Source organism: Falco punctatus, assembly GCF_963210335.1.
Source record: "Falco punctatus genome assembly, chromosome: 3".
In the NCBI taxonomy this organism is placed as follows: Eukaryota; Metazoa; Chordata; class Aves; order Falconiformes; family Falconidae; genus Falco; species Falco punctatus.
The window spans coordinates 70,635,261-70,647,510 of record NC_137582.1 but is presented as its reverse complement, the minus strand read 5'-3'; the positions used below and the strand labels follow the sequence as shown (position 1 = coordinate 70,647,510).

At 41.3% G+C, this 12,250-nt stretch overlaps 1 protein-coding gene across 1 annotated transcript in view; it reads right to left on the bottom strand.

Moving 5' to 3' along the window:
• The window catches only part of PARD6G (par-6 family cell polarity regulator gamma), a 68,836-nt gene that overhangs the window by 43,303 nt on the left and 13,283 nt on the right, over positions 1-12,250 (bottom strand). Inside the window, exon 2 of the mRNA XM_080378547.1 lies at positions 10,920-11,142. Coding sequence (XP_080234673.1) covers positions 10,920-11,142 — 223 coding nt within the window. The remainder of the gene's footprint in view (positions 1-10,919; positions 11,143-12,250) is intronic.

Genomic DNA, 12,250 nt, shown 5'->3' with positions numbered 1-12,250 from the left:
TGCAGCTCCTCCCAGCACTCTCCCTCACCTCTCCATCCCTTCTGGATGACATGGTATGCCTGAGATGAGCTTATATACCTCCCCCTACCCCAGCGTGCCCTGCTGTGCTTGTACACAGAGACTGGTGTGCAGCAATGAATGACCTCCAACACACAACCTTTATTACAGCCCACAGCTACCATACCGTTTCATTACACTGTATGTCCCCTGTAAGGTGACTGAGAAACTGTGCGTGTGGCAGTGGGAGGCGTGCTATGGTATGACAGCCAAATAGATCAAGGAAGGAGAAATCAAATCCCACTTAAAGTGGAATACAGCACAGGCCAGTGCTATTCTAGAGCCAGGACCTTCAGGGTAGCCTGCAGACAGCTATTCAATTCCTCTCTTCCAATGCAAGAAGTGTAAACACACCAAACTACACTGTGACAAGAACTGCCAGGTAAAGCTGTCACATGGCCTTTGAAGTCAGCCAAAAAAATCAGGGAAGGGGAAATTCCCCAATACTCTCACCAACACCTTTGCATCCACAAGTAAAAGGCAAGAGACCTGAACAGAAGACTGAAGTTAAACAAAAAAAGTTTCCTGTTTTTCATAGTTATGGCCCAGTGTAAGCACAGATACCTTGAAGAGGTCAGAAAGGCACCAGCCACACAATTACTGAAATCAACTAAATCAACTAAAACAAAAAACAATGTGATGTGCCTCTGGGCTTGGTCTGTTTACACAAGAAGTGATGTTATCCAGATCTAGTGAAAAATCACAGCCAGAATTAGTATTTTCAGGCACCCTTGCAAATGTTAAGCTCACTAGCAAATAACAAGCAGCCCTGTTCAGACTCAATTATTGTCCGTGCAGGGGAAATCCCTGGGATAACACCTTTCAGGTGCTACAGGCTGGTAAATGGAGATACCGTGTGATTACCCACATGGAAAGTTAACTCCCTCATGAAGGAACCTAATGGATGAAGAAGCAACTTTTCAACCACAGAACTGCAGGACCTAAGTTCAGTTTAACACTGGAAACAAGGATCTCACATTTTGTGAGAGATATAGCTAAAACCCACCCTGAAGAGGTCATTTGTAGCTCTGAAGACAATTCAGGCTTGCGGAGAGATCCTGTACCAAGGCTTGATGCATAAATGCTAAGTTGGCTCCCTTGTCTGCAACCCTCTCCTTCCTCCAATACTTGGGCAGAAGTTTTAAAAGCAACAAGTATATTGCACAAGCGTCCAGTGCACTGTTAAGTGATTGAGTAATGCAGGCACAATATATATTGGCATTCCTTCTGCTATTGATATTCTGTCTCTGCTGAGACTTGTTCTCAAAATTTTAAAAATATCTTCTTGTATACTTTACTCCAAATGTGCTATACTTTTATTTTTTCCCCCTCTACAAAGTATAAGGCATGTTAGAACTATGCAGCTTCAAGGAATGCAAGCTTAGGAAACTCCATTTCTTCTTGTTGCTGGCCACAAAAATAATACCCCTGGATTTACTTATGGGCTCTATTATAAAGCATTCATCTATTCATTTAGATTCTTGAAGTTTAGGGGAAATTCCTCTGAAACTTTATAGTTTTCTGGTTAACACAATGTGTTTTTTCCTCCCCTTTACCCATGCCAGCTGCATTTAAAACCAGACCTTAGCGCACAAAAGCAAGAATGTAAATATTACATTATTTTGTAAACAAAATCACAGCACCTGCTGGATATATACTACTAAAACTACCAAACTGGTTGGCAGAATGAAAATGAAACAGCAATAAAGCAGGCCAATAAAGTGAACAAACCGGTTGCCATCAGTGTCCAACCCGAGGTCATAACTGACATATCTCTTATCATACCTCAGTGGCATTCAGGGATGAGGAAAACAGCTTTAGGTCTTTTTGAATCCTCAGCTGGTACCTCAGCTTTAGAGGAAACAGCCGTGTTCATCTACAGCAGCTGAGGAGGCAGAAACACCATTTTGGAGCTTGCTGCTGCCAGCAGCTGGGTTGCCTCACCATGCCCTCACTGTCCACTGGATTCCAGCTCTCCAACTTCCACAGACACTAGGTAGTACAGAAATCAAATTAAATAAATGTTCTCCTTCAAAGTTGGGGTGTTTTTGTGTTTGTTTTTTTTTTTTTCTCAACTCCTCCATTATTTCTAATGGAAAAGGATCATCAGAGAAAAAAAAACAACTGGCCTAAGACCTACAGCAAACAGGCAGTTTTTCCTCACTAATTGCTGTTTCCATACCGGCTCTGTCACTGTCCCACCAATGCCAATGTTCGCCAAGTCTTCAAGCACTTGGAGCAAAACAGCCACCGGCAGCTGCACGCTTTCACCCAACACACTTTCCTGCCTGGTGAGCAACAGCCTTGCACAGCAATTAAAAAGCTACTGCAAGGAGTAGAAAGCCGAAAGGAAGAAAAAGCTATAAACTGAAGAAAGAAGTGGAATAGAAAAACCACAAGAAAATTAGCCAGGGGAGATATGAAAGTTTTTAGGGGTTGCTTATCGACAACTTCTACATCACTTAATGTCAGCATATGGCAGGAGACTGAAAAGCAAGAACAACATTGAAGTTTTCTAGGTTAATAGTTTCCTTAATATTCCCACAGGATTCTTTGCTACTCTAAACATAGCACAGAGGAAAAAATAAGATTCGAGTAGATCATCATCAGGGGCAGGTTCAAGTTCTTTCAACCTCCCCGAAACCGTTTTCTCACTTGGAACTGAAAAACATCCAGAGTTCTTACACAGAGTTAATGCTGACACTAACATTTAAATTTGGAGCATGTAATCCCGACAACACAGGCGGTCTGAAGACAAAAGAGGAGCTTTCAATCATGTAAAAAAAAAAATCCAAACCAAACAGTTTGAGTTTTTATCTGTTGAGTTATATTTCAAGTTAACTTTTTAATGCCTACAAACACCTAGCAGAAACATCCTTCACTGCATGCTTGCTTTCAGTGCAGGAGTCTACCAATTAAGTTGTCATAAGCCCTGCAGTGTACTTAAGAAATTTAGAGTACTTTAGAAATTTAGCAGAAAGCCTATTCCTGAAGGCCTGAGCCTTGAGTTAATGTTTGCCTTTTATTGTGCTATCTACTCTCCCTCACTACAGGAAAACTACTTTGAGCTTGTGAAGTCTCTTCAGGTAAAATCCAGTGTCAAGGAAGAGACTGTCATTATCTGCACATTACACTTGTTTCCATCACTTACAGAAGGGAAATGACAACCAGGCACAACAGGAAAAAAACCTGAGCCATGAGCAGGAAACAATCTCTTGTTTTGACTACTAAGGAAAGATAAATAGTGGAAAATTCCCCTCATAGGAACCTTAACACAGGTGGATCATTTGACAAGTCTTCCTCACCACTGGTTTTACATGGTCAAGCCACCTGTTAGAGCAGCTTCACTATCTTAAATAAAAAGGGTCAGACCAAGGAAGAAAACAGGAAATAGTTTTATTTGAGACTAACTTTAAGTAGACATAATTGGGGGGTTATTTTATTTTCCTTTAAATACTGTCAGAGCAGCAATCTGCAATTGTAAGACAACAAATAGTAGTGTGGAGGGACAGAAAAAGTGTTTATTTGCTTATTCTTATATAGGTTACCAGCTAAAGAAGCATGAAGCTGAGTAGAGGTTCCTATTAAAGGCTGCATGAGTTCCCACTGTAAACAAGTTGTAGTCTAAATTCAGCAGAACATGTGCTGCTGGAACCAGCTAGATACAATTTTTAAGCAGCATCAACTGTTAAAGTATTTTTATTATTAATATATTTTGTTATGTATATTTATTAAGTTACTAAACTTTGAAACAGAAACCAAATCCCATGCAGCTTTAACACAAAACTGCAAGAAGCATTTGCTGCCAGTGACAGACCAGCAGCAGCATTTTTGCCAGGCTTCCATTCCATGCTTACTGTACCCTGCAACTACTACTATTTATGCAGTGCATATTTCTGCAACAGCTCCCACTCTCAGTTATTGACTGCCACCACAAAGCTCATCTGCAGGCTATGCTATTTCCACAAGTTTCTTCCTCCTTTCACTGAAAATTCTTGCTTACCAGCTGTTTTGGTTGCAATTAAAGTAACCAGTGATGACGATCAAGTACCTTCAGACCTTCAAAAATGGAGTTTTCAAGGAGGAGCAGAGAAGCAGCCTCATGCTGGCTTTCTCTGCTCAGCCACCAGGTATCACTAACTATGCCAGCAACAAAATCCAAGGCTGTTTTGTGTTTATGTTTGACAAGCCAGATTAAAAATACTATGCTTTTAAAGATGGTTAATAAAGTAGTTGAAAGATAATGACTACCCAGTCTCATCATTTACACATGAAAGAGAGCAGAGAAGTTACAGTAATTTGTTGCCAGACTTCACTGGAACAAACAGCTGCATTTTACTTATCTTCAGATATCAAAGGACTTGAGTGGGACAAAGATTACTCGGCTTGACAAGTATTCAAAGACCCCTCCAGCTCAAAACCAGAGATGTTTCTGAGGAAAATCATGAAAGGATTTAATCTAAGCCAAGCAGCAATTCCTATTATACTAGCATGACATCTACCACCATCCTCAAATCTTGTCAAAGCTAAGACAAGATGCTTTGCCTCCTCTTCAAATACAGTGGCATTGCACATTTCCAAAGGCTACAAGCAGACAAGTTCCAGGAAATAGAGGCTTCAGGGCAGTGTTAAATCACGTTAAAACTGCTGTGACTCTGCCTATCCCATGTTAGCTCCTGACTCAACTAGTTTTCTGTCAAAGAGCTGGCTTGGAGAGTTCAGCCGCTGGGTCACACCAGCACCAGGGCAGAGGAGACAGGGTAGCAGCCCTAGGACAGTCTGACCAACAGCAGAGCTGCACCCTCCAGCACACCAACAAGCTACACCAAGTGTCAAAAGAGCTTCTTCCCCCTGCTCCTCTCCCCTTATACAGGAGCAGATAAACTGAAGACCTCAGGTCAGAAGGTGACTTGCACCCTTAACTGTTTTATTCCTTCAGACTCATGAGACCACTGTGAAAATCTGCGCAGCTCAACCAAGAGCAAAACCAGAAGCAGTTCAGTATTTTCCCTCAACATGTGCTGCAACCCGCTTCATTAATATATCAGATGCCTTCTACAAGAGCAGTAAAACTACATATTTCTTGTTCAGAAATACATTTTGAGAAGATGAAGTCAATGCCTGTGCTGTAAAATAAACAGGAAGGTTACTGAAGAACCAAAAAGATGTGAAAGACCTCAACTCAAAACTTTTCCAACTGTACCCACTCTAGAAGGCTAAGCAGAGAGTTAAAGGGTTTAGGTAGCTGGAAATAGGTTTTATTTTAGTTGCTGCCTCAAAGCCAGTTTTTGTGTTTAACACATGTGGTTAGAGAGCCAACCACCATTCCTGGGGATTATCTGCTTAGAGTATGAAAGACAATAAAACAACCCACCATCAGTTTTTCAGTCAGACCTGGGCATGTTTCCCATTAGCACATTTTTATTTTAAAACTGAGTGTGATTGCTCTGATTTTATAATACAAGAAAGCAAAGCACAGATGTTGGTACTTTGAGCAGAACAGAATTTTGCCAGGTAAATAACAAATTGCAGAGTTATGAACTGCCTCTGAACATACAGAAATATGTTGCATGGCACAGCAGTTTAAATACATTAGTCACTGCATGCAGTTAAATAAACCCAGCATCCTCCAGTCTTTGATTTAATGTAAATTAAAACAAGCCAAATCCAAAACTCAACCAGGTAAATGCACATTTTTCCCTGTTGCTTTTGGATCAAGCTTTAAGTGAGAACTAATGGTAGACAGCAGCTCTAACCACTCAGGGATAAAAGCATGGACTGGTGTTCAGTACTGGTTTACTGTTACAGTAACGGACTATTAAAATACAACTACAAAAGAAATTACACTTGGAGCAAGTTTCTGAAGATGGTACTTAATGGCTTTTAAACACTGTCAGTTTTCCAGACTGCAAAATGCAAGACAATACAAGTATCAGAAGACATCAGCCTTCTCCAACCTCAGGCTGTCCCAATTAACACCTGCAGTTCATCTGTGGCATTTATTAAATTATGTAAGGCCCTGCTGCAGTAAGCTGTAGAGTGTTATTTGCTGTTAGAATGCTCTTCAGGTTTTTTGCCTTTTATGTTTCTGAAAGAAGTGTGATCTTTGACAAAGATACACTGAAATATATATCCAGCACTTCACCTGTCTTCTACTTGTAGGACACTTACCATGAAACCACTTAAACCTTTAGAAAGCTTTAAAATTAATTTTATTCATGGAAAGATTGCAAATTTGATCTAAAATCTGCTTTAGAGTTGACCAAGTGCCCCCGCATTCATTAATTTACTGTAATTTTTATGGAGGTTACCTAACAGCAGTAGTAATACACCTGCAGATTCACAGGAATGGCAGCTGTACTCACACAACTGCCATGGGCACAATCACAGTCCCTACTGACACTCTATATACAGTCTTGTCAAGAAGACTGCCTGAATATATAAGTTTGTTATTTCTCCAAACCCCAACTCCTTCAAGCTTTCCTTGAGAATTGTTCTGCTGAGGGATATGTTTTCATCAACACTACGGATTTACAGGAATAAGGTCACTCACAGAAATTCAGGCAAAGGCGGCAGAGGTCCAGAACCTCAAACCACCACACAGGAGACACCTCTAGCCATGCTACAGACAAAACAAAAAAGCTTCTCAGAAGAAAAGTTCATTTGACCTCAGTGTGGGATCAGGGATGAGGCTTGACAGACTGCTCACCACCTCTCTCATTTCCTTTGCTACCGGAGCTACCACAGATTTTCTGTTACTGCCCGTGCAAACTATAAAGCCTGAAGAGTAGAAGGAAGTGAAGGTCTGGTCATCAGCAGCCTCCATCACTTCCCCCAGAATCAGAATTATCAGTCCGGATTTACAGCAGTGTGCTCAGTTAGAATAAGAGCCAAATACTACTCTACTCACTATGGTTGGTGTAGTTCAGCATCTTGGTCCTGGATCTACCTCTCTTCCTTGGAAAAAAGTGCTGCACAGAGTACTTAGAGGGTGACCAGCATGTTAATTTTGCAACACTTCCCTGAGTTTCTGAACTTCCTAGGTTAAATACACCATAGTAGTAACCCAAGCAAAAGAGGAGAAATCTTGAAATCTCTTTTACCTGGTAGACCTCCACTTGCAAAGTTCAAAGAGTCATTTCAGGCAGGTTTACAATTAAAAAGTAGTTATAATTCTGCTATTTATTCCCTTCCATTTAAGAGCCTCCAATACAGTCTGGTTTGAACACACACTCTGCCTCTGGGAGACAGGCATTAAAGCAACATTTGTTAATAATATCATTCCATTTAATCATAGAAGGAAAAATGTAATGCATTCACAGTATGTAATAGTAACTCCTTTCAGTTTCTCTATTCTTTGTTTCTGCTTGAATTCACAGCTTACACTTAAATATTTTTGCAGTATTCAAGAGATTTTCTCAAGAGCTGTAGTTTAAGTCAGACAGAACAAAGGTAGTCTTGAAAAAATGATGGCCAACTGCATCATCAGATAAGCTCTTCCTTCATCCAGGTCTTGGCTTGAGTACAAGAGTTCAGTTATTATGGATCAAGTCAAACACATCCATAATTCCTTGCATTGTTCTAAGGTCTTTGGGACATCCGTCCGTTCCCCAGCAGCAGGCACCTTGCATAGAGTTCTGGGTATGTCCAATTTCAGTTACAGCCAAATGAATAAATTCATGGGCTCAAAGCATCAGCTGACATAAATCACTACTGTGCTAATGCAGTCAAAAGAGCCACATCAGTTTACAACACAGGACACAAACCATACTTGCAGCCTGGGAAAGCAAGTTGAAGGAAGACTGCCTTTTCTTTTTATAGCCCAGTTCTCTAATTAGGATTTTTGTCTGCACTGTAATTTGGCATTGGAGAAAAAAAAAAAAAAAAAAAAAAGAGCACCACCTACTTTCAGCAAATGTATCACTATGAGCTATAAAAGCTTGTAATAGCTGAGTTTACTCAAACATGACCTGCCAACATCCCCGAGCCTTCAAGACTCAAAGAACCATGAACAGTTAATGTTGCAAGCACACTGGGAATGGCAATTCAGGTCCACAGTGAAAAAGGCTGGCTAATAAGCACTGACATCCCCCACCTGGGGAGGGAAGAGCTACCATGATCCTGAAAAATTTGAGACTAAAGAGATTTGAGCAGAAAGGAGGAAGTGGAGTAGAAGAGCCATCCCATACCTGGACACTAACCTGGCATGTAGGAATCCAAGCAGTGCATATATTGCTTGCCCCTGGGGACAACCAAGTGAAGCACTTTTGAATTGAAAAAGTGTAAGGCTAAGCTCAGACGAAGAGCAACCAGGCAAACAAAAATCAAACTAGCAAACTGTTGCTTGATTATTGTGCAAAGAGTAATTTACCTATTTTGCCACTCCAGGAACAAATAGTTAAGCTGTTTTAACATGCTTGTATAATTCACTTGACAAGAGAAAGGATAGCTCAGCCAAACCCAAGGAAAATAGCTAAGATGTCTAACCATGCAGTTGATAAACAGTTTGCTCTGCTAGAAAAAAAAACCCACCTTCAACTATTCAGTCCTTCCATGCCTGCATACTTCTGCCCAGTTCTTTCAAACCCTCCCTACTCCACAACTGAGAGAACAGCCTTTGGCAGCCATCTCCCAGGACTCCTCCCACTGAAGGGCAGCAATCCCCAATCCAACAGCCTAGGGAGCCCACGTTCTGCAGTCTCCTTCAAAGTCACAGAAGAGGACTGGCCTTGCGCTAGCATCCCCATCACCTTAATTTCCAGCATCTGACGTCAGAGTTTAAGGTGTGAGCTGAAGCACTGGCAGGCACATCACATTCCACTGGATGGCATAATGACTTCTTGGTGCTAGTCATCTCATTCTCTAATGCAAGTCTCCAACAGAAGGACCAGCATTGGTCCATCACCCCAGTCTAACAACAGGGGAGCAAAGAACGAAGAGACAAGCAAGGTTTCACTATCTCCCATCACTGTTCAAGGGAACAATTTCTAATGGCTTCTTCTTAGAAAAGGAAATGGACATGATTGTTTGGGAGCATCCACAAGTATGAATTTCAAATGTTAACCTGAGGAGTCTCTTATTAAAGGTGCCATTAATTAAAGGGATAGGCCAGAATTTACTGTTCCCTTCAGCTTTATAGAGGGAGAATGTGTGTTGAGAAAGCTTTCAGGCTTTGCCACTCATGAGGAGGCATGGGCCTGTCTTCCATCTTGTATAAGTTTCCCTAATTGTCAGCATGATTCTTTTCACTGAGCAACAGGTAAAAGAAAATCTGTTTAAAAAGGAAACACTGCACTCTTCCATTAAGGTTACAAGTTACAAATTTCCACAACTAGTATGCTTCTCCTACAGAAGAGGAGTGAGCATTTTTTCCACATGCAGTCAACAGTTTTCTCTCATCTGCCTACTTCTGTGATAAGTGTTTCGGTGGCAACCCTCCTCCCAACACAGAGTTGGGGATACTTGGTGACTTCAGCAGTCTGCCCAAGAAGAGCATGCATTCTGAACAGGATTGATCCAGAGACATGAATAAACTCAAACTGATGCAAGCATGACAAAGTCATGCAAGTGATTTCCCATGACCTGACCCACCACGAACATTCACAAGCCCTAACAGGCACTGCCGGAAGCAGACTTAATAGGAGTTGTCATCCACCTTCGCATTTTCTGTACAAGGGAGAGCTAGCAACCCAAGTCCTCTCTCTCAGAGATTTCCACTCATCTGACAGACACACAAACAAAACAAACTGCTCTAGACCATCTTCTCCATTGCCTCCTGGAGCACTTGTTCCCATCTAAAAGAAGGTGGCAAACAACACACTCTGAATGGGCAGGGCCGTGCAGCCCTGGATGTATCTGACACCACCAAATCAAACCACACACTGCACCAGCTCACACCAATGAGGAGGCTGGAGCCTCCTGCTAAATCCTTATCAGTAAAAACGCCCACATAGCAGAGAGTTCAAGCCAAAAAAGCTACATGACTGCTCAAAGTCTCAGATCAAGTCTCATTTCTTACTCTGCTACTGACAAGACTAAGTCCAAAAGCCCTGTGCTATAAATCACTACACGACTGAAAAAAACTGTGGAGGTGGTGTTAACAAAGTGTTAGGTTCCCCTGGGGTTTAAGTAGCTCTGTCGGAAGACATCCTGACAGAAAATCCAATCCTCATCTGAAGCAACCGCCAAACATGGTCTTTAAGGAGAAGGTTCCAGTATCTGCAACAAAGGCCTGACAAGAACAACACACAGCCAACCTGATGTCACCTTGACCTTTGGGCAATTCTGCCCAGGGTTTGCTTGATGATTCAAAATAGGAAAATTTAACACTCGTTAGTGTAAGGACAGAGGGGAGAATCATCATTTGTCTGTCTGCCAAGTCAGCATAGTAAAACAAGTCCTCATTTGTGACAACTTTTTTTTTTCTTTTTATAATTGCCTATCTGTGTGCATTCACACACTATACAGGCATGAGTCATTTGGGTATGACACTGACTGTCAAGATGGATAGATAAGATTTCTAAATGTGAAGTAGATCCCTTCCCTCAAACAAGTGGAGTAGCGCAGTTGGCATGCTCAAGTGACGACACAGTACCACTATCACGAGGTACACTCCCCTCAGAAAAAGAGGGGCTCATGGTGATTCTTAGTAAGTTATCCTTCAAACACCTTACAGGCAGCAACAGAGTCCCTTTGCCTGCCCTTATGTCATGCCATTCCTGCAAGCTGTACTGAAGTGCCTGAGGACAGAAAAGGCTCCTAGGTTCCTCTTACATCATCTCAAACCTTAAATGGGGGCCGCAGATCCAGGCTTCACCTTCCCCCAGCACACACTGAGGCACCAAAATGAAATTGCATCTTACCTTGTCTTTGTATAAAAACCCTGAGCAGTGGATGAGCACTTGAAACAGCCTTGAAGAAGTTGTCATCGTTATTAATTGGGAGAAGGTCTCCATGCACATCAGCATATCCAATCATCACTTCCAGGTTGGCTATATGATGGATATGAAGAATTAGTTTGTAGAAGTCTTCAAACTTTCCTGGCTTGTAGCGATCCAGAGAGAACCTTCTGAACTCTGCCCCAAACTGCAACAGAAAACAAAGAGAGCATCTGCTGTCAAACATCACCACAGCCCAATGCTCTAGCTTGGCATCTGAACATGATGTACATCACCCCTCTCTTTCTATGACGAATACAGATACCTGTCTGTGCTTTCAAGTCTACAAATGGCCTTTTAGGTCCTCACATTAGAATATAACCATGGCTACCAAGACACCACCCTACCTGACAATAGAAATGCTCAAGTGTGCCACTTTAAAAGGAAGTGCATTTTTTCAATATTAAGATTTCATTAAATCCTCAAGAGGATAATTGCATTTGTAGGATTTAACTTTGAAGCTCCATCATTCATTATCATCACCTCAGGCATCCACAGAAACATTCTTCTCCAAAGCAGAAGTGTTCACTCTACTGCTTTCAAAAGAAGTTACTCAGCTATTCAAACAACCTTATAAAAATTCTTTGCACATTTCCCATCAATACCACTGGGATCCCAACCACAAGACCTTTAAAGAAGTGTGGTATGCGAGCGCACAGCTTGTTATTAGGAAATACACTCACTCTACATGTCCCCTGAATTTCCTGGTAATCTATACAGGAGGAGGAAAGTTCTTATTCTAAGTTAGTTTTCATGGGTTTGATTTTTCTGTCATTTTTTATTTTTGAAGCTCTACAGACCATTAAGTGGCTGTTAAAAAAAAAAAAAAAAAGGGGGGGTGGCAGTGCGGGGTGGTGATTTTGCACAATTGAAAATGTTATAAAACTTATTTTAAGTCAGTCAGAAAGTAACTGAGGAAAAGATTGCAATGGATCTTACTCCTGATATTAGAAACAAAATACGCTATTAAAAATAGAAGGAAAAAATATGATTCTCTAATCAAGGAAACGAGGAGGATGAAAACAGGCATCTAGTTGAACTAAGTAGCGTAAGTCATCTTTCTGGTACATTTACTTTCATAACTCAGAGTGAGTAGTACTAGTAAATCTGTTCATCATTCATCAGCTGAACCTCTAAACCCATGTTAACTCACTCCTGAAAGCATGGAACCACATCCATAAATCCAAGAACAACGAAGGCCATGACTAGGATCTCACGGAAGTTCTCATTTGCCATGTCAATCAATACCAAGGCAA